The sequence below is a fragment of the Fukomys damarensis genome, unplaced genomic scaffold, assembly GCF_012274545.1.
Source record: "Fukomys damarensis isolate Sample0158 unplaced genomic scaffold, DMR_v1.0_HiC HiC_scaffold_5, whole genome shotgun sequence".
NCBI classification, from domain to species: Eukaryota; Metazoa; Chordata; class Mammalia; order Rodentia; family Bathyergidae; genus Fukomys; species Fukomys damarensis.
In genome coordinates, this window is record NW_022900917.1 from 42,631,802 (window position 1) to 42,656,097 (window position 24,296).

General features: G+C 36.5%; 1 protein-coding gene across 1 annotated transcript in view; it reads right to left on the reverse strand.

The window, feature by feature from the left end:
• Positions 1 to 24,296, reverse strand: part of Prex2 (phosphatidylinositol-3,4,5-trisphosphate dependent Rac exchange factor 2) — a 151,801-nt gene that overhangs the window by 90,832 nt on the left and 36,673 nt on the right. Inside the window, exons 14-19 of the mRNA XM_033760611.1 lie at positions 12,696 to 12,918; positions 11,940 to 12,147; positions 5,119 to 5,298; positions 2,762 to 2,856; positions 1,958 to 2,040; positions 634 to 724 (exon numbers count right to left, since the gene is read on the reverse strand). Of these exons, the coding sequence (XP_033616502.1) occupies positions 634 to 724; positions 1,958 to 2,040; positions 2,762 to 2,856; positions 5,119 to 5,298; positions 11,940 to 12,147; positions 12,696 to 12,918 (880 nt within the window). The remainder of the gene's footprint in view (positions 1 to 633; positions 725 to 1,957; positions 2,041 to 2,761; positions 2,857 to 5,118; positions 5,299 to 11,939; positions 12,148 to 12,695; positions 12,919 to 24,296) is intronic.

Genomic DNA, 24,296 nt, shown 5'->3' on the forward strand with positions numbered 1-24,296 from the left:
ATATGAGCACTCTAATATCCTAAACTAGATGTTAGAAAGTGTTAGCTATGTTTCCTGTTCTGTTTTGCTGTTCTGTTCACAATCTCATATTTTGTAGTTTCTTTCCTCATCACTGGGATATAACCAAGTAGACATTATGCTTGGTATTAGTAAAACCAATTTAACACTTATGAACTTTAATTAACACACTTGTTTGGCCCGGTACACGCACTCACTAAAAGTTTTAATCTCTCAAAGAAAAGTGAAAGGCTTACAGTGATCTATAATAAAAATTATACATTTTTTGGTGTTGTGCTAAAGACTAAATATAGGACTTCACAGGTGCTAGGCAGGCTCTCTACCACTGAGCTACATTCTCAATTTTTTTTTTTCTTTTTAACTGTATTTTGAGGTAGGATCTCACACTAAGTTGCACAGACTGGCTTCAAATTTGTGGTACTCCTGCCTCAGCATTTTGAGCAGCTACTAATTTTTTAAAATTGTATTAAAAATTATCAATATACATGTAGTATTTCGTGAATTATGAAATACGAATTATCAGAATTGTTTCCTATGCGATAATTTTGCTTCATGACTATATTATCTATTACCTTTTGTTTCCTGATTTCTTTAATAGTTAGTTTTAAACCTTACCTTGTAATCCTCGACCTGGTGTGAGATGCTTGGTTTGCTCAAAGGCTCTTACAACAGCCTGGCCTTTTAGGAGATTGATAATTGAATCCACCTATTAACAGCAGATTTCTGAGAATTACACACTTCTCATAGTATATAATATATATTCCTAAAAGTAAATCTCATCAAATACCTTTTCTTAAAGAAACAATTATTTTTGAAACTCTATGATGCTTATGAAATCTATATTTAAATAAACCATGGAAAGAAACTTGCCTGCCTACCTGATAACACTTGCAATGACATTCCTTATTATGGTACCATATATTAATGCAAAATATCAATTTACTTGATGAAAGAAAATAAAAGACCACGAGCTATTTCAAAAAAGCTAAAACTTGCAAGAGTCCTTTTCAAAGTGGTTAAACATTTCTACACACAAACTTTATTTTAAAAATATGCAATCACCAACATGAACATGAAGGCAATCTTCAACTTTTTATTTTCATTAAGTTTATTGGTACTTTTTAGGTATACAGTACAGTTATAGTTATCATTGGGATATTATACCTTTACATGATTGATGTATCTTGGTTCTTATTTTTCCCCATATCCTTGCCCTCCCTTCACCCCTTCCAACCCTTCCCTATTTTCAAAGACTTGTTTCCATTTTTTTTTTTCTTTTCTTATATTTTCTCTCTTTTCCCTTCTTTCTTTCCCCCTACCTCTCCCACTTCCCCTACTCCATTAGCCCTTTTCTTCCTATTTCACATTGTCAATTATACAACTTGAACCTTATTTATACTTTTAGTTTTTCACACTAGAGAAACCATTTTGTTACTCAAGTGTGTCCTATTTATTTCACTTAAGAGTATGGCCTCAATATGCATCCATTTAGCTATAAATGTCTCTAGTTTCTCATTCTCTATGGTTGAGTAGTACTCCATTTTATAGAAAAACTGCATCATCTCTACCCAGTCTCCGAATGATGGGCAATTGGGCTGTTTCCAGGTTTTAGCTATTACAAACTGAGATTCTATAAGCACGGGTGTACATATATCACTATGGTACAATTCTTTTGGAAAGATATACAGCAGAAGGATAGCTGGGTCAAATAAGACCTCTAATCCTAGTATCTCCATTTTGATTTCTACAGTCGTTGCACCAGTCTGCACTCCCACCAACAGTGGAAAAGGGTTCCTTTCTCTCCACAACCCCGCCAGCATTTGTTATTCATTAATTTCTTGATAGCAGCCATTATTTCTGGGGTGAGGTGGAATCTCAGTGTTGTTGTTATTTTGTGAAAAAAAAAATAAAAAAAGACTCACACCATCCCCAATCATACCTGGCTGAAAAGATGCTCAAGGCAACTATGTATCTTGTCCTGTTTCTCATGAGAAATGCGAACACTTAGGGGAAGTTCATCACCTAGATGTAAAACAAACAACAAAAAACTCATTCATTTCATGCTATCGTTACATAAAATAATTAAACATAAGCTCTTATTCCATAGGAATTCTTTTGCTCAGTAGGAATTGCAGAAAATTGGTGCTTAAGATGCCTGAAAGCAGAGTGTTACACAGAGCATGCACTAGCCCATGCTAATGATTCTTCAAATAGTTGGTTTCCCTATTGGCTGAACAATTAAAACATATTGAATACGCAATGCATAACATTTGCTTTTATTGGGTGAAAAATATTTGCTCTCCACTCACAAACATAAGATGCGCATAAGCTATTTAGATCATCAGTGTTTTCTCCTGATGCCTCTCCCTTTTCCTATGTATAAAGCTTGCTTCACTGTACTTGTCATTAAAAAAATCTATAGTTCAAAACTTCACAATGCTGAATGTGTTTAGCAAAATTTATTTCCTTATAAATTCTATAAATTTCTATAATTCTTCACAGTATCACGGAAAGATCATAAAACACATAAGATAAAAAATTATTTTCCTTTCTTTCTAATTCATTCTCTTTATAATTGCTATTGGAAAATGGACCTTCTCAAGCACATGAAACTGAAATGCAGTATGTGCGGCCACCAAAAATGATAAAAGGTAAGAACACATAGAGATCAGAGAAATAATCCTCTAATGGCATCTCAGACAAGAGTAACATCAAAGAGCGCACATGCTGCCAACGAACGCACCTGAGTCCATCTCGTCACTGTGAAAATACGAACTGCACCGGCTGCTGCAGGCACTCGTGAAGGAGGCGGTGGAGTTCCTGTTGCTGTTGCAGTCGCTGAAAAGAATGCATTCTATGTTACTGGAGGAAAGAGTTTGCCCAAGTCTCCCTGCTATTACATACACTTATGTCCCCATTTTATATATACAAGTTTTATAGAAAACTTTGAGGCATACTGACTTGCCCAACTCAATTATGTCAGTTGAAAATATTATTTTAAACTCCATCATTTCAATTTTTTTACATACTCACTTTATTCCTAAGTGATTTCTTCTAAAAAGTGTGATTATAAAACTAGGAGTCAGACCAAACATAAGAATTTTCATATTTTGTTTCACAGTAATAATTAGATAGTTTTGTAATACAGACAATGTTTCTATTTCTACCTTCCAACTCTTTCTGGTAGCTTAAATCATAACTCATTGGTTACATTCTGGGCTCCCATAGGGAGGTACCTTGTCTACTTCACCTGAGGCCTCTGCACAGGGAAGAGCTCAATACTGATGAGTGTCCAAGGGCAGATGTGTAAAATACTTGTTTATGAATCGGGACATAATACAGATTTTAGAAATGACACAGAAAATAAATTAGTTTTACCTCTCAGAATAACTAAGAAGGACTTAATTATAAACTTACATTTAAATTTACATTTAAAAATTTTATCTTAGTCTAGTGAGAGACTGTGAAGGTAACTATAATTATCTGATAAGTAGAACATGAGATAGAAAGTGTTTTTAGACATATAATTTCCCACTGGAGAAAAACCACAGATTTCTATTAAAGAGCGTGTTGCTGTCTTTAGAAGATAAAAGTAAATGAAATGGTAAAGGTAATTAATCTGTGTGATACATTTTAAAATCTCTAGGAATAATTAAATTTTTATGCATTTATTAAATTTTTTCTTGGAAACAGAAATTGAAATACCAGAGTGACTAAGATACAAACTGTGAAGCCAGACCACCTGGGTAAACTACACAGCTTCGATGGGCCTTCCCTTCTTTGTATGTACAATCAAATTACTATCAAAACACACAGGGGTTTATAGTGAAGATTATTTGAAATCATCCTGCTCCCCCATATGTCTGCTAAAAATATATTCAGTGGTAGAATGTATGCTTAAAATGTACACAAGACCCTGGGTTCAATTTCTAACACTAAAGTAAAATAAATGTAATACTTTTAATGCTAGCTGTTAGTTTGAAACATTAATTTAGTTAATATTTACATAATATCATCTCATTGTAAAACACTACAGCAAACAAGAGTGAATGAGGTAGTTTTGCCTTTGATTAATACAAATGAAACAGAAGACACTGAACCGGCACACACAATGTCTGTGGCTGATCAGAACACTCCTCAATGAGCTTTCAATGATGCAAGGAATCAAAGAGAGGTAAAGCACTTTTAATGAAGGAGTTCAGTGGAGGAGAGCTTATTTGAGAGACTGGTTGAAAGATGAAAACAGTTTGGAGTGAAGGTGCCAAGTGTTGAACTGTACCTCTCCACCCCATTCGTATGTTGAGGTCTAACCTTCTCAATATGTCAAAAATATGTCCTTGGTTGGCGACAGGGTCGTTGCAGAAGTCTTAGAGTTAAAATGACATCACCGGGATGGGATCTTTATCCAGTATGACCACTGTTCTTATAAGGAAGGAAAATTTGAACACAAGTAACATGAAGAAGAACAGAGAGAGGCCCGGAACACATACAGCCCTCAGAAGTAACCAACAATGTCTACACATTGGTTCAGATTTCTGGCTTCCAGAATTATGATAATAAATTTCTGTTGTTTGTACCACCCAGTTTGTGATACTGTTATAGCAGCCATAGGAAACGAATACAGAAGACAGGCAAGAGAAAAAACAAACACAAATATGTTCAGGGAAGCAGGCAAATGAAATTAGTCCAGTTAGCTTCAAACATGTACTACAAAAAGAAATGAGGATGCAGGGGAAAAAGAATTCAATGAACCAATGACATGAAAGTGGTGTTGGTAAAATAATGTTAATATAGGCATCATTTTCTTCTTTGCTATAAATATCACAGATCTATTTATAGGACAAGTTTCCCAAGTTAGGTCTACAGAACTAGAGGAAAAAAAAATACTTTTTCCAAGTTTCTCACATTATAAAAGGGAAGAATTTGAAAGATTATGTTGTCCCACCATGCTTTCTCTGATGTTGGTAATAACAGATAATCATTTTGAAAGAAAACTAAACAAAACCAACAACGGAAAAAAGTTCATAAGACCTCTATGGAAAATACAGAATCACATTTGACTTTGTTGACAAAATGAGGTTGAGAAAATTAATGCATTACCTGTAAGAGTCTCTGTTGCTGATGGTGTCATGACCCGAATCTTCCTGCTCATCTCCTGCTACATTAAAACACACTCGTTTGCTATTTCTTTCCCCCTTCTCATTGTCACTGTCTATTGGTGTTATACACTCTGATGTCTTATGATCCAATTTAGGGGAATTTGTTATGGAAGACAAAAGGCTGCAATGTGATATTAAAAAAAATAGTAAGTACATATTTTCCAACAGCCTGCTACAGACATCTACCTCTTTGGTTTAATATGATAGGCTTACAATACTTCCAGAGACCTTCCACGTTTCACATCAAATTCTCGAGTACAAAAAGTGGACCATACAAAGGTCACTTTTTCTACTTAGAATAACTGGAAGTAGACCAATTTAGACCAGAAAACTATGTTCAAACCCTGGTTCTAGCACGTAGTTGCTTTGTTATCAGGATAATACTATGGTAGCTCTCTTTGACACTTATACAATAAGAATAAGAATATCAAGCCCCCTGGACAGCTGTGAGAATGTTACCTCTGTCCTCTCACCACACCACCACTGCCATCATATAAAAATAAGTGATAAGTTTTAAAGTACTAATTGAATATTAGATGCCAACACTAGATAGCCTTTAGTATCTCGACTGGCCTACCATCAAATATGAAACACCCAACTATCCACTGACCCAAACCTTGGGTTTTTTCCAGGAGCTCTCTATTTGATAGAAAGTGTGTCATACCATCAATCCTTTATCGCTACTCACACAAGCAGAAATCTTGGCCTTACTGACTGTAAGGTGTTAGGCAGAGTCACATTCAGTGTGAGGATAGGGGGAGGCAAGAGCTCCTCTGATCTCCCTGTTAACCTGGCTAGAACAAAATGACACATACCTGTCCAAAGGAAGCACTCTTCCACTGCACTCAGGCAAAAATGCCACATTCAGACTGCATTTGGGTAAAACCTGACAAACATGATGACTACAAGGAGGGACTGATTCTGTCACTCTAGAGACTGAATATTCAACTGTTAGAACTTCTATTAGAACTGTCTAACTCAAAACAAGGCACAGTTAGGGTTAGTCTTTGTTACCATGTAGCATGCTGTAAAACTTGCAAGATTAATTGAACCATATCTAAACCAAGAGCTTACGTATCTTTTAAAGCCAACAATAATCTCATTTACTAAAGACCTATGCCATTCAGTTCCAACCAATAGCACAAATCTTGACACTCATTTTTTCCCATTGCAGTAGTATGCTCCTTTGGTTATTACAGGGGTATCAAAACACTTTATACATCTCACACATACTCCACAATGTTAAACCCCGTATTGTGCATCGAATTCTCATTAAGTGACTTAATTAAACATATTTATTGTTCATTTGTTCTTAATGCTTTGAAATAACAGTTTACAAAATGCACAAAATTCCCCACTACCTTGGAACATTACTCTGGAAGAAGATAACAGAAGTAAACTTTATACAGTAGCACCTTGGTTCAGGAATTTAATTCCTTCCACGATTCTGGTCCCCAAATTTGTTCTACAAGAATGCCTGCAACTTGGTTGCAATCAGAATCCTAGAATGAATTCTGCAACTAGAACACAGAAAGAATTAAGTTCATGAACCGAGGCACGACTGTAGTAAATCAGGTGGTAGCAAGTGTTAAAGAGAAAAATGAACAAAAAGCATGGCACTGGGCCTGGGAATGGGGCTCAGTGGTACCCCGGGTTCAATCTCCTGTAGAGCAGAACGAAGCAAAAATCACAAAAACTGCAATTTTATATACTATCTGCAGGGAAGATCTCATTGTGAGGTGATATTTGAGTAATATTTTGCTATTTTCTAGTTTTTAGAGACTAAAAACTATAAAACTGGAGAAGCTATGTTACATTGCTCAAGGCTCTGTAACATTTTCAGTAACTGAAAGCTGTGAATTATTTTAAACACAGTTTTTCTATTTGGAAAGATACTTGTATGTCTTGTAAGACAGACTGATATTTATTCATTTCTTCCACCCAAAAGATTAAAATAATAAGCTAAATCCAATTACCCAAGTTCCATACTGCACAGACAGACGGACTCCGAAAACCAAAGAGGGAAGATATGCAAGAGTTCTCATTTTGCAAGGAGTCCTCTGTGCTTATGTGTATTTTAAATTAGAAGTCATGGGGATAAGCATAAATAGTGTTTTCAAAGTTATAAAAATTGTATTCACAAGTTTCCTTTTTCCTTTAAACAGCTGCAGTCATGCTTACACCGACCCTGTGGGAATACGTGTAAGCACACACTGTTTGTACAACAATAAAGCCTCAGTTTGTAATATTTTACTTCTGCATGCAAAAATGTTCTCCATTGCTTCTTCTCATATTCAGTGTTAAGCCACCTACTAATCTTTGGATTAAAATCCTGAGCAGCATGCTGTTCCATACCTATTTCCTCTAAATGGCATTAATTAAGATTTCTGCGCATAGAATATTGCATCTACTTGTGATTTAAGATGTCATCATCCTCATCACGCCTAACATTTATTGAGTGCTTCTGCGGGTCACTATGCTAAGTACTTAGCAGGTATTAATTTATTTAGTCCCAATCCCCATTTCACTTGTGGGATGAGTGCGACACATGGTTGTATACATATAACTTTGGGAATTAAGCAGCACTTCCCCTCCCTGCATATACCTTACATATTCTGGAGGGAAGAGTGGTCGTTACATTAGAGCCATGATTGGGAGGCGCTCACAGGCATGGCTGCATGACTTGCAAGGGCCGATCACGTAGGAACTTGTAGACTATAATAATACATTTGATATTGCAGTCAGCCCTCCAGATCTATGGGCTCCACATTCCAGGATTCAACTGTGGATTAGATACTGAGAAAAACGAACTACACCTGTACCAAATATGTCCACTTTAAATTTTCATTATTCCCCAAAGAATACAATAAAATCACTATTTATATTGCACTTATATTAGGTATTATAAGTAATCTAGAGATGATATATAGGAGAATGTATACAGCATAAAGATGAATGTTCATAGCCTATGTGCAAATGCTACATTATTGTATATAAGGGATTTGAGCCTCCTGGGATTTTACAGCGCAGTCTGAGTACACAGAAAATGTAATTCGGTATTGGAGACAATTTTAAATTTGAAGTATTTATTATACAACTCAGTGTTTCCTAATGCAAAATGAGAAACTTCAAGAATGAAGTAAGTCAATGCATATAGTAGTGTAATGCTGCCCGGCACAGAAACACCTTTAACAGATGCTGGTTTTTCTGAAGTTGTGCCCTCTATTTGTATATTTATCAGCAGCATGCTTGAGGAAACTTCAAAGCTAATTCTACCACCAACACCACCATTCATTCCTATCTGTAACCCCCAAGTCACTAACTGTCCTCTGATGCAGTTTGTCCATTACTCAGTCCTGGGGCATCCAGCACTGCAAAATGAAATCTGTCTCCAAATTTCCTATCTTCACTAGCCCTCATTACCCTCTGATTCCTTCGTGGGAGAATAGGCGCATCCTCTATTTAAAGTCTCATCGAAGGTTTTGGACTATATATGAATTATTTTTCCTTTCATATATTTCTAGTATCTAAGTATAGTTAACCAGAAAATAACACATACAAGGACAAATGTATTTAGCTTCTCAAAGTGAAACAGAAATCATAAAGCCTTGGCTATATTCATAGCATCAATTTATCTCATGCTACTGGACAGTAAATTCCCCTCTATCTTTGAATCTGAAGTTAAGTAGGTGGATTTAGCAAAATGCCTCTGTGTTAAAGGCAGTTTCATTTCTAGAAGAGTTTCCAAGTCTCCAGACTTCGTGATAAGACACGTTCCACACTAGGCCCTTCACAGGAATGAAAGACTGCTAGAAAGGCTAGCAATGAGATCTTATGAAGCAATTTCTTTTAAAACTTGGCAGTGCATCTGAGGTCTGCATTCCCACTCTGACCGAGAATAATCACTGCATGGTGAGAAAACTGGTAACTAGCTTTTTAGATAATTTGTTAAGCTTGACTGCACTGCAGCGTCTCCGAATACTAAGGGGAATGGCAAATCTAGGCACTTGCACAACTGTAATGTTTTACAACTATACTGTAGAATGAATTATGTGGAATATGTTTATATTTAGAATTAAATTATATGGTGTATGCAGAAAAATAACAAGTTAGTTTTTCGACTATTTACTCATTTCATGTCACTTTTCTAACAAATATGCAGAGCTGTGAAAAGGTTTTTAGAGTAAAAGGATGGGGAAATATTAATGTGAAAAACAATCATATTTAAGGAGTTTTAGATAACAAAATACCTAATCCTTTATCTGATTAGTCCTTTAAATATAAACATTTTGAATCTAATCAATGGACTTACTTAGCTCAAATTTTTCCCTTCAAGTTTTTTACTCAAACCTTAAAAAAAAAAAGGGGGAAAGTCAATAAATTAACAAAGACCAAGTTTGGATAACGACCAAGCAAGGTTGGACAATCAATGCACTAGAGCTGTGATGGCAAAGCTCTTACAGCTTTCAGTAATACAAATCGCCTGCTGAGTCGTTTGTGCCATGGGTTCGCTAACACTGCACCACAGGCTCGTCTCTGAAGCAGTATGAGCGTGGGCACATCAACAATTCTGCACCGACAAAGGATTGAACAGTGAGAATAATAACTTGGCCTGACCAGAAGTACGAGATTGGCCCAGATGTTCTCCTAAAATCCTTTTGAGAGCTGACATCTACGATTCAGTGCTATTTATTGGCTTACTACTGAAGATTCTTCTCTATACTTCCTATCTACCTCAAGGGGAAAAGAACTGGTTTCTAAATTAGAATATATCATGTGATAGAATAGTATGCATTGGGCTGGAGATATGTCTCAGTAGTAGAGTACTTGCCTAGCAAGTGCAAGGGCCTGGGTTCCATCCCCAAAACTGCAGATAACACAAAACAAAACACAAAAGAAAAACCTTTCCCAGGCCAGGGATTTAGCTCAGTGGTGTCGCCACTTGTCTGACAAGCTCAAGGTCCTGAGTTCAATCCCTGGTACTCCCCAAAAAACCTTCCCATTTATTAAATAAAGCAAAACAAAAGCCCTAAAATATAAACTTCTGTCACAAAGGTTCCAAGATAATTCAAACTACCACGTAACTGCTTAAACATAACTTCAGGTTCTTTCAGCAACTTCAGACTGTTTAATTCTTCTGTAATGCGGAAGTCTTATCTTAATGTATAAAATGTGATAAGTAACTTTTAAAAACCAACACCCTGAGCTGGGCGTAGTGGTGAACTCCTGTAATCCCAGCACTCAGGAGGCTGAGGCAGGAGGATCACCATGTGTTTGAAGCCAGCCTGAGCGACATAGCAAGACCCTGTTTCAAAAAACAAACAAACAAAACCTTAAAAACCAATTCCCCACATAGAATGTAATCATTATGTACTGAAAACATATACTGATATGAAAAATTTAAAAGCTAGTTCATCATTAGACAGAGGAAAAACAGAATTTTAATTCTAAATTATCCTATAAAACTTAATAAAACACATAAAATACGATATTTTTAAATTTCATTCATAGTATGATAATTTTTGATCTCTAAATTTCAAAGATATACAAAAATAAGACAGCATGTCAATTATAACTCCATTAGTGTAGTGCCTCATTGAAATAAAACTGTGGAATCAGTTCTAAATATTTCATATCTAAATTGAATTGTTCATAAAAATATGGGATGATATATGTGTGTGAGGTAAACAATCCCCATCTACTATGAATGCAAATCAACAACTTCATAAGGAGAATAAACAATAAAAATGGGATAACACTATGTTTTCAGAATCTGCTACTTTTGAAGGTATTCAATAATACCCATCTCTTGAATGGATAAGCAGGCATAATATCAGACACTATGCTGATTTTTTTATGTACTAATGTCTATAGTTTTCACCACAAAACTTTCATTATTATCATTTACCTACTTCCGTAAATGATAAAGAGCTGTCCCAAAGTCATGATTTTTGATGGTACCAAGCTACTTCGACAAGATATGAAAGAACCATAATCATACACAAGGATATGACAAATCATTCTACAGAGATAAGGTAATTCTCCAACTTTCAAATTCTTAAATAAATATTATAGTTGATTTGGTTAGAAATGTGTTTATTAACTGCCTCCATCTTATCTTGATTAAAACTTCTAAATTATTGGTCACGCTATTTGGACTATTGCTTAGTGGATAATTAATTCAATAGAAACACAATAAAGTACTGGTTAAGAATATATATCTTTTCTTTTTTTTTTTTTTTTTTTTTTTTTTTTTTTTTTTTGATACTGGGGATCGAACTTGGGTCCTTTTGCTTGCAAGGCAGGTGGCGGCACCACTGAGCTAAATTCCCGGCCCTGTATACTGTTTTCTATTTATCATTTAACAAGTATGCATCTATTATGCTTTATATCTTTCACAGTGTCTCCTGAGTGCATGTACACTACAACAGTGCCCTGAACTGCAAAAGATAACAAAAAGATGACATCCCATTCACAGTACGCCTTTAAACATATTTTAATGTAGTATTTTGCAGTGAATCTTAGTGCTCCTTTATGAAAAAGAATTTGATCATTCTCTTTCCTCATATTAAATGTTTGCTTAAAATCTCCATCTATCTACACCCCATTTTCATGATTTTAAGGTGCTAAAATAAAAAGGATCTAATGATCAGGACAAACATTCTACATGTCCTAAAACTAGAGAGAATGAATGGATTTTTCAAAAGTCAACATTTCTGCAGTTATTTTATTAAATGTAAAAGTATAATACAAAATACTCACTCATCAATTTGACAAACACACATCTCCACCTCTTTCAGTGCAGTCTGAAGTTTGCCCAGCAGCTTCTGATAGATATCTTGAGTCTCTAAATCTTCTTCTTTTAATAGATACCGGAGACCATGGCCACCTTGCTGTACCAGGGACAGACCTGAGGGGGCCGCCATGGTTGTAATTGTATGCTGAATGTACACCATAGGGCTCAGTTTCCCTGAAGAATTAACACTCCATTAAAATCACATTCCATAGCTATGATACCAGTATCACAGCTGCCCAGTCCTATACATTTTAGATGTCCAAGGTTATATAAAATACAGTGCCGATTCAGTGCTTAATTTAATTCAGAATAAAAGTTTGTGGAGAATTGTAATTAAAAGCTACAACTAGTTCAATCCATTGTCCTCTGCAGTGGTGAAGAATGGCACTATGCATCCTTTGGTATTTTTCTCTAAGTTACAGGATCATTTCAGATTACTGGCCTTTGCAGCAAATGAGCTGTGTCTATCATACATACAAGGGAAGCAAAAACAAAACAAAAGAAAAATTAACTGTCCTAAAAGGAACATAATGAAAATGCCCAACTCCGTTTTCATTCTGCAGATGTTTATGCATCATCTAAGTGATTATAGAGTGAGGAATCCTTCATGAAAGGTAGGCTTGCTTGCAAACAAGCAGTCTATCAAATTTTAAGGTACAGGAATAGCTGCAACTGCCTAAATTACTTTGCATGATTTGATAACATTTCAAAAGTTAACATACCTTGCTCAGAAGATTTATTTTCTTTATCATGAGAATTATGTTTCCTATTATCCAACTGAACACCAAAGGCACTCCCCAGGGAAGTTGACGTTTTAGGATAAGAAACTTCCATCACATTGATATGGCAGTTGGTAGGGCAGAAATCACTGCTGTGGAGTGGAGAGATTTTAGATTTGGCCTGTTTAAAGGTGGGCCAGGCTCTATTCTTCAACACACGAGAGAACTGAAAATTTAAGGAGAAATAAAGAGTACTTGCACACATACTAGTAATGCAAATATTTCACCTGAATCATCCGTAACAAAATCAAGTGAAAATTAAATCATGTCAACTGACACAAGTGAAGTGAATCTTAGTGTTTAGGAATTAAGTTGTTACTTCAAAATGTAAACCTTTTTTTTTTCCCCCATGGTACTAGATTGAAACCAGGGGCCTTGCACTAAGCTATACCACCACCCCTCCATACACACACAAATCATTTTTTAATCTTTTATTTTCAGACAGAGTCTTTCTAAGTTCAAACATTTGCCTCCTGCCCTCAGCCTCCCAGAGTTCTGGGATTACAGTCGTGTGCCACCAGATCCAACTACTCCAATAGTAAAGCAAACCAACACAGGAGGAAAACACATACGATTCCTTTGAAACCCTGACTATAAGTGAGGTGTTCAAAGAACTGAACCTCCAAGATCAATACAACTGAATAGCGCACAGGGTCCTAGCAATTCAGAGAATGTAATGAAGAAAACAGCATCCAAGAGTACCAGGATAGGAAAAATATCTTTAAAATAAGGCGAGATAGCAAAACAATATAGATATCAGGTCAAGGGTAGCAGGAGAAAGTAATATTTCAAGTATTATAGGAAGCCAATCCAAAGCGTGGCTCTGTATACAGGCCGGAGTAAGTTATGGTAGCGCTGACCAGAATGAAAGGATGACTGTACTTCCCATGCTCCCTCTAATCACAAATGACACAGAGGGTCACATTCAAATGGAAGACGAGTTTCCAGTCTGATGTGAGGCCACAAACAATAGAGTGATACTGAAATGATTTATGACTTCCAAGGGTGGCTGCTCCATTGGTTCAAACCTTGCACAGGTTTCCATGCAAATCTTTCTACAGTTGTCCAAAATTTCATCTTCACCTAGTTTATCTATATAAAACTCTCTTCCCTTTTTCCCTAAGATCTTTCTACCTTTCTCATAGTTCCTCTCATCTCTTATCTATCTACTCACTGTGCCTTTGTATGATCATTTTCTCCATCCTTCACTGCCAAACTTTTTCCAGTGCATCTTCAGAACCTAGCAAATCATCAAGAGGCCTTCCCTGAGTGCTAAGGCAGATTCCATTTTCCTAGTCATATGCTACACTACAGCACACTGTAATTTTCTTTATTATTATAAATAATTTCTTGTCTTCTACCTGGTAGATGGCAAACATCATGAGGGTAAGAACTACATCTGTCTGGGTTTTATAAGTAGATGTTGCATCGCTAAAATTAACCTTAGTCTCAAAAGCAAAGAACTCCTTGGTTACCTGGGAGCGAGGTGCAGCTACCAGAGTGACAAACAAAATGTCAAGCAAATCAGTATCTTCCACTATACTTAATAAAAGAGGGGAAATGCAATAAGTCAACCGTATAATGGGAGATGATAAATATAATTGAAACAACATAGAGTAAGAGGGTTGGGAACTTCAGGGGAGAGGTGAATACTGAATGGCCAGTTGTGACTGGAGTAGTCAGGGAAGCCCTCACTGAAGGGTTTTCATTTTAGCAAAATCTCAAAGGAAGAGGAGGTGTAAGGAACATGCATATCCAGACAGAAGTATCTGATGGAGAAAAGAGCCAGTGCTAAAGTCCCAGGGTGGGTGTGTTCAAAGAAGGTCACAGAGCAGATGTAAAAGGGAAGGCAGAAGGACAGAGCAAGGGAGCTGTGCATGCTGTAGGGAGGCACACATTCTGTGGGATCTGGCAGCCTTAACAAACTGGGTAGGCGCAGGTCGGAGCAGGGAGAAGTTATAGGACAGAGATGACAATGGATTGCCCTAGACCATGAGTGACAAGAAGCAAGGAGGAAAGGGTGCACAGTCTGCAGGTAAAGACAAAAGAATGACAAGAGAAATAGGATGGAGAACATATTAAGTTGCAAAATGATTATAATCCTGAGGTAGACAAGACAATAGGCAGGACATACTGCAGAGGTTAGAATGAGGAATTTATTTCAAACATCTATTAAGCTCAGATGGAGGAAAGTGAGCCAGGAGATCACCATGAAAGGGAGAATGAAGACCAAAATCAGAAGACGAAGTCCTTAGTCCCAGGCCTTTGCCCAAGGAAGAACAGGGGAAACTAGGATAAAATACTATGAACAAGCCACCAACAAGAAAGAGCAAGACCCAGGCATTTGTGCTGCTACAGAGAATTGTTAAAGAGAGGTTCAGCATCAATTACACCAGGTACTATGAAGATAAAGAATACAATGAGGACTGTGAATGGGTTTTGGAAAAATATAGCTATTTCAGATACACAGCAAGGACAAAGGCTCAACTGCAGTGTGTTGAGGAGATGGTAACTGAGACAGTAGGAACACACAGTAGATACAAAGAACTCTTTTCAGGAAAGAGATAAAAGAAATGGAACACTAGATAGAGTGTGGTGGGCAGGGGAAGTATCTATTTTTAATAAGTAATGCAAAGAAATAGTATAAAGGAATACTTGCACATTGACAAGAATAAACAAATATTGGCGATGAGACTTCAAGTTTTTAATGCACTACTAGCTTATTAATAAATCATTGAGCCCTGCAAAACTATCTTTCAAAATTGATGGAGAAGTGAGATACGTGCATGACAAAGAGCACCTTAGGAACTTCATGAATACCAAACCAGCACTCCAAAAAATGCTAAACCATGTCTTAGGAGAAGACAATGAGAATCACAACCCCAGGCTCCCAGCAGAATGAATCTCTCAGGCTCGACAAGAAATTAAACACAAAGAGGGAAAATCCAAAAAAAAAGAAAAGGTCATGACAAGGATGAGTCAATACATATCAGTCATAACAATCAAGGCTAGTGGTCTTAATTCGTCAATCAAAAGAAATAGATTGGCAGAATGGATCAAGAAGCAAGATCCAACAATATGCTGCACATGAAACACACAATTAAAAAAAGGAACTCACAGACTAAAAGGTTAATTATGGAAAACAACACTCCATGTGACAGGAACACCCCCCAAAAAGCAGGAGTAGCTATCCCTTTTGCAGATCAAGTGTATTTCAAACCAACACTGATTAAGAGAGACAAAGAAGGACACTACATCCTTGTAAAGCAAACAATTCAAGGGGAAGAGATGACAATCATCATTATATATGCACCAAACATTAGTGCACCCAGCTGTATAAAACAAATACTAATGGAAATGAAAAGTCATGTAAGCACAAATACAATAGTAGGGACCTCAATACCCCACTGACACAAAGAGAGCTCTACCAGACAAAAGATAAACAATGAAATATTAGATAGAACTTGAACAAATGAACTTAGCAGATGTTTACAGAGTGTTCCACCCCACAAAATCACAATGCACATTTTTCTCAGCTGCACATGGGTCGTTCTCCAAAACAGACCACATACTCGCTCACGTAACATATTTAAGTAAGTACAAAGAAATTGAAGTTATCCCCTGTATATTATCGGACCAGAGAGTGATGAAATTGGAGATCAATAGCAAAAGAAACTGCAAGAATTTCATAAACACATGGAAACTGAACAACATACTTCTGAATAAGCAACGGGCCACAGAGGAAATTAAAGAAGAAATCAGACAGTTCCTACAATTAAATGACAATGACAGCAGAACATATCAGAATCTATGGGACATAATGAAAACAGTCTTATGAGGGAAATTCATAGCAGTGAATACGTACGTTAGGAAAACAGAGCGAGCTCAATTACACAACTTGATGCCGAACATTAATAAATATATTAATAAGAAATGTTCAAAATAATACTTCTAATTCTTACATATAATATTGTTGTATAAACAGAAATTATCTCTGGAATGCAATGTATATCTAGTATTCCCAATTATAAAAATAAAGCAAATTATGGAGTTATTCAAAACAGAATAATAATTTTAGTACTAAAAGAGATTCTTAAAACAGTTTACCAGGCAAATATTTCTCAAAACAGGAAATAGTTTTCATCTGAACACAACCTTCTCCAGACAATACAGGCCTGCATGAAATTATTCAGGTCCAAATTCAATAAGATTCAACTCTGTCTCATGTATGAACCAAAAAACATCTGAGGCTCAAAAATTGGACAGGAAATCTCTTATCATTACAGCAGCCTAGATAGAGAAATTATATAAATCAACTGGTTTCTATGTTTAAAACTTAAAACTTTTGGAGTTAAAATAAAGTCAAGCCAGCCTCTGTAATAGTTTAGTTTCTATGGATACATGTTTTTGCACAAAAAAGGAGAGTTGAAGCTTTCATCGGGCAGAAAAATATATTAATAATAGCTTAAAAATAAATATGTAGAAATTTACAAAATCACAAACAGTACAGTTTGTTAACATGCATCTGATACATGAGTGGGGCTAACTTTATATAACCTACAGGGTTATCAGCTTAGGTTTTTACATCTTACTTAAATTGAGATGATCTCTGAATTATGTTCTTGCTAATATTGCTTTTCCATCTAATTAAAATACCCAATTATTTTAAGTTTGCTTATGACCAAATAACATGATGACAAGGACAGTTATTATAGCATTTCGACCCTACTTTACTACATATTCTCTTTTATTTCTGCATTAAAAATAAAAATAAGCAAGGCAGCACTTGTAAGACTGATGCCTAAATTGCTGCTCACCAGCTATGTGTCCCAAGGCAAATTCTTCTCTCCAAAGAGGTTCTGACAAGAGTTAGCAAGCACCACTGTGCGGAGACTCAATAACACCACTGCTGAAGGAGCTTTCTGTAAACTAGTGGTGGTTTTTATCCTCTGAAATAACTGCCCATCAGCCTGTCCCTCTCTACTGTGAAAGTTTTCAGTATGAGTCAGTAGATCATATTTCACATTCAGCTGTATGATGACTTTAAGAATCTAACACATTTGAGAAGAAGCCACGTAGTATGTGCTTCTAATCCCCTCTACATATACTGCAGTTAACTGTTAATCATGTTTGAGATAAGGACCGAGAAATGACTGTTTTCATCCACTGTAATTAACTTATCGGATCTCTGTATACAGAGAGCTTGGGTTGATCTTTTCTATCTCCAAAGTTTCTATGTCAGTCCAAGTCATCACCCACATGCACCTTTACAGGTAGCAAAGACTATTTACTAAACTTCCCCACCTTGACTTTTCCCCTGCAGTACTTTAAGCTAGTGGTCCCCAGCCCTGTACCATGGAATTGGACCCCCCAGCAGGAGGTGAAGGGCAGCAAGGGAGCAAGGCTTCATCTGCTTTTACATTTCCTCGCCGCTGCTCACATCACTGCTTGAGCCCCTCCTCCTCTCACATGCACAGGGTATTAGGTTCTCACAGGAGTACAAATGCTACTGTGAACTGCAGGTGCCAGGCATCTAAATTATGCCTCCTTCGAATCATCCTCAAACCACCCATCACACTCTTATCCACAGAAAAGCTGTTTTCAGCAGAACCAGTGCCTGGGGCCAAAAGGGTTGGGGATCATTACTTTATACTATTACCAAGGTGATTGTTTTACAAACACACCTGATTGTTATGTAACTTCAGAATATCAGTTTTGCTCGTTTAATTACATCCAACTCAAATCGTTCTTTCTAGTCCAGTTGGTATGCCAGTTCTTTACCAGTAAGATCAATCTTATTTCCATATCTTCACCTGAACTGATGGTATCTCTCTTTATTTGAATGTCATCTTTCCTCCCTCTCACTGTGACAAATATTACCAACTTACAGGAGCTATTGTATGCTGACTATTCAATCCACAATGATGTTCCTTTTACTAAAATTTTATTTCTCTGGTAGTCAGAATCATACTGCGTAACACAGAAGCTGTGCTATATAATGTCAAACGCAGGTAAACAAACAACAAGCATGGTACAATAAAATGGAACAAGACTCAAATTCCACTGCTATTACCATTGGGCAGGTTACTTGGCTACTCTGAACTTCAGTCAAATCTATTAATAAAATGGGTAAGCAGTAAGTGTATGTCATATAACCATTTTGGTAAGTTTATACCACATAGGCAACTAAAATAGCCCATGCAATGCCTTGTATCTTGCTGTAGACTACCAAAAGCTGTTGTGTGTTACACAACTCTGGGAAACACTGCCATACAAACGATGGTGTAAAGTGTGAGCTTGTTCAGCCTTTCATGACTGCACTCCCAGTAGGTTAAGTAGGCAATATTTTCCGTCACTTTATACATTTTGAGTTTCCTTGTCAAACAGACCATGTAACAGGGCAGGCTTTGTTGAGTAACTCTTATTCAAGCCCCTATTTTATTCATAAAAGGTACATATTAGTACATGTTTCCCTATTCTTCCTTTCCCATCTTATAACAAATTTGCTGTTATAAAATTGAGGCTTTGAGCAATGCTACAGCATTGTTGAAAAACCTGCCACATAAAGTAAATTCTTTTTGTTTTACCCCTTCTTATGACAGGGTATGCTTATGTAAGCTATGACTTTTTTGATATTACTGCTATGAAATCTAGAATGAGATTTCTTTCAGAACTCAGCCAAAGAAAAGCTATGTTTCTTTTAAGAAAAAAAGGGATATTTCACAGGGATACTGATAAATATGTAACAGGTTGTTTTCCTTTGCATTCAGCCTACCAGAAAATGAAGATCAATTTTAGCAACTAAATAGTCTTGGAAACTGTTTACATAGGACACCTTACCTGGGACTCTATAACCTCTATTCTAATACAGTTTCAGCATGCAGTAGACATTGATAATTTCCCTCAATATCCATTCTCTTCTTTTCACTAATAAAAATTTCTGAGTTTTAGCTAGACACTCATGTCATCTTATGAAAAACGTTTCCCCAAGCCTCTCTGTTGCTAAATAACTAATGCAGTGTGTACCAGGGTGATACAGATAACGCTTATTTGTTTGTTTGTTTGTGGTACTGGGGATGGAATTTGGCACATTATACTTGCAAAGCAGGTGGCAGAACCACTGAGCTAAATCCCTGGCCCTAAATGGATAAGTTTTGGATCATGCCCTCAAAAGGAAATTCTTTACACTCTGTCTTTCCTTTCTCTTCCTGCTGGGGGTTTATAACTTTGACATGTTTGTCAGCAAGCTTTGACCCTGAAGAAGAGGCCAATATCCTAGAAAAAAAAGAGCAAAAGTATAAATTGGAGAAGATTCCCAAAAAATTGTCAAGCCCGGCCCCACTAAGTTCCTGTCAGATGGAATTTCTATGTGAATGAAAAATAAATCATCTTGTTTCATCCTCTGCTATCTTTGTCTTTCATGAAGCAGCTTAATCAATCTTGAGTCCAGTTTTTAAATATAGGTTAGCTTTTCCATATATATTTCTTTAAGCTACTTCCAGTGTTTTTGTTGGATGAAATGAAGGAGGTTAGTAAGAAGAAAAACCAAGATATGAAAGAAAATGACATAGCCGCATGTCCAGTTTTACACTGGGAATCCAGCTGATCCCATATACATCCTATACAGATCTGTCTGGAAGCAGAATGACTCTCTTTTTCAAATGTGTTCAAATTAGATTAAAACTAATTTGCATTTGTTTAGAACCTTTACATTTTATTTCAAAACCCTGTCACAACCTAGGCAGCAAGGAGAAGTAAAAGGAGAATTTTCTCTCCTTCAATATCCAAACAAGGCACATTCGTGGACTCTTGCTAATGGCAAATAGGTAAACTGAGCTCATTAGTAGTGGAAAGAGGACGAACACACATGGCAGCGCTCCTGAGATCACTCTTGGTCATGTGATGGGACTTTAAAAAAATTAAAACAGCAATGTACACTGAAGCCAAACATTACAAGAAGTGCTTGAAGAAAAAAATAATGATCCCTCTTTTCCCCTCATCTCACTCTGCCTGCTGTAGCAAACTGGACAGTTCCTTAAATTTCCATGTGCATCCCTCTTCTCCTTTATGTAAATATGGGTTTATTTTCACTTACAATATCAAGAACATAAAATACTGTCCAATAATATTCATATACTGTATAGCATAATATTTTCTACTGTAGATGTACAAAATTATGAGCAACTACACTTTTTTTTCTTTGTGTTTTTGAGACAGTCTCACTATGTAGTGGAGACTGACCTGGAACTCACTATGCAGCCCAGGCTGATCTTGAACTCACAGTGATCCTCCTGCCTCAGCCTCCCGAGTGCTGCGATTACAGGTGCGTGCCATGACACCTGGCAGCAACTACACTCTTAATTGAGAAAAAAATTTAATTAGTCTCCCTTTGATATAAATACAATAAAAATTTAATTTTTACATATTATATACTTGGAGATCAATTTTCATTTATTTTAAGTCCACATATATATCCCCAAATTCTTCTAATTTTCTGTCTCCTTCATCGTCACAGCATTCAAGCTATCACCACTGCTCCCCCGGACTAGCATAATTATTTCTAACTCTTTTTTTTTTTCTTCTCATTGAGTTTATTGGTACATTTTAGGTATACAGTGCAGTTACATTAATCATTAGGATCTTGTACCTTTACATGAGAGGTCTTGGTTCTCATTTTTTCCCCATGTCCCTGCCCTCCCTTCACTCCCCCTCCTCTCCCTATTTACAAACACTTTATTTCCATTTTTTTTCATTTTCTGGTGTTTTTTTTTCTTTTGCCTTATTTCCTTTCCCCTGCCCTTCCCACTTCCCCTACACCTTTAGCCCTTTTCTTCCAATTTCACAGTCAATTATACCATCAGGATCTTATGTAACATTATAGTCTTTTTCACACCAGAGAAACTATTTGGTATTTATACATATGTGACTTATTTATTTCACTTAGGAGTATATCCTCAATATGTATCCATTTTCCTATGAATGACTCTAATTTCTCATTCTTTATGGCTGAGTAGTATTCCATTTTATAGAAAACCACATCTTCTTTATCCAGTCTCCAATTGATGGGCATTTGGTCTGTTTCCAAGTTTTAGCTATTACAAACTGTGCCACTATAAACATATATGCGCATATATCACTGTGATATGATTCTTTTAATTCTTTTGGAAAGATACCCAGCAGAGAGATGGCTGGGTCAAATGGAACCTCTAGTCTCAGCTCTTTGAGGCATCCCCACATGGATTTCCATAGTGGTTGTACCAGTCTGCACTCCCATCAACAACGGAGAAGGGTTTCTTTCTCCCCACAACCCACCAACATTTGTTAATGGTTGATTTCTTGATAGCAACCATTTTTTGTTGGGTGAGGTGGAATCTCAGTGTTGTTTTCATCTGCATGTCTTGAATGACCAGTGATGGGGAACATTTTTTCATATATTTACTTGCTGCTTTTACTTCTTTGTCTGAGAAATGTCTGTTTATTTCATATGCCCATTTTTGAATAAGGTCTTTATATTTGGGGGGGCTGTTTTTTTTAAGTTCTTTATATATTTTAGATAATAGTCCTTTTTCTGAGGAGCAGCTGGTAAAAGTTTTTTCCCACATTATAGGTTGTCTTTTAGTTCTGTTGATGGTTTGTTTTGCAGTACAGAAACTTTTTAATAAGATGAGATCCCAGTTGTTGATTATTTCTGCCAGTTCCCGTGCTACTGAGGATTTGTTCATAAAGTCTTTTCCCATGCCAATATCTTCAAGAGTTCTGCCTAACTTATTTTCCAGCAAGTTTAGTGTCTCTTTTTTTTATTTAGATCTTTAATCCACTTGGATTTTAGTTTAGTGCATGGTGAAAGATAAGGGTCTAATTTTAATCTTTGGCAGGTTGAAATCCAGTTTTTCCAACACCATTTATTAAAGAGACTGTCTTTCCTCAAGATCATACACCCTGACCAAGTTGGAGTTATTCCAGGGATGCAAGGATGGTTCAACATACGTAAGCCATTAAATGTAATACACTATATTAATAGAGTCAAAGACAAAAACCATATGATCCTCTCAATAGATGCAGAAAAAGCACTGACAAAATTCAATACCCACTCATGGTAAAGACCATGCAAAAATTGGAATAGATTTTCTATATCTCAATTTAATAAAGGCAATCTATGAGAAATCAAAAACCAACATTTGATTAAGTGGCCAAAAACTGAAAACCTTCACGTTAAAATCAGGAACAAGACAAGGATGCCCACTATCACCACTTCTCTTTGATATAGTTCTGGGAAACATTAGCCACAGCAATTAGACGAGAGAAAGAAATTAAAACAATAAAGATAGGAAAGGAAGAAGTTAAACTGTCCTTATTTGCTGATGATATGATACTCTACATTGAAGACCAAAACAACTCCACCAAAAAACTTCTAGCCTTAATTGACACTTTTAGCAGAGTAGCTGAATACAAGATCAACACTCAAAAATCAATAGCCTTCTTGCACACAAATAACAGAATCACTAAGAGAGAAATTAGGGAAACAATTCCTTTCACAATAGCATCCAAAAGAATGAAGTATCTAGGAACCGATTTAATGAAAGAATCAAAAGACCTCTATACTGAAAACTATAGCACTCTGAAAAAAGAGATCAAAGAGGATATAAGAAAAGGAAAGATGTCCCCTTATCTTGGGTAGGAAGAATCAACATAGTGAAAATGGCCATACTACCAAAACTGCTATACAGATTCAATGCAATGCCGATTGAAATTCCAACACTATACTCCACAGAACCAGAAAAAAATAATGCAAAATTTCATTTGGAACCAGAAGACACCTAGAATAGCAAAAGCCATCCTAGGCAACAGAGACATGGCAGCAAGTATAATAATTCCCACTTTGAAACTATACTACAAGGCCACTGTGATAAAAACAGTATGGTACTGGCAGAGAAACCGACCTGAGGATCAGTGGAACAGATTGAAAGATACAAAAACAACTCCAGACATACTCATCTACCTCATCTTTGACAAGGGAGCCAACCTGGAGGAAAGACAGCCTCTCTAACTCTTCTTGACGTCTCTCTTTTTACTCTTTGAAACCCGTTCTTACAGAAATATGGTATCTCAAAACCCTAAATTACATGATGTTATCCACCTGTGTCAAGCCTTAAAGTTGTTTTTTGTTGGTAGAAGAACAAAATCCAGTTCCTGCCAAAGCTCCAAAATGTGCAGTGCTTCCAGAGCTCTTCGTTGCCATCTCCTGCTGAAGTCTCTGACCCATCTGGCCTCCTGGCCTTTTCTTTCTACTTTGGTTCCTCTGTACCACCAGGTACTTTTACCAAGATGTTTCCCCTCACATTCAAATGGAAGGCTCTACCGGTCATTAAGAAACAAGTTTTCTTTTCTTTTTTCTTTTTTATTGAGGATATTGGTACAATCTAGGTATACAAATACAGTTACATTCATCATTGGTATTCTGTACCTTTACATAATAGGTCTTGATTCTCATTTTTCCCCTTGTCCCTGCCCTCCCTCCACCCCCTCCTCCCCTCCCCATTTAAA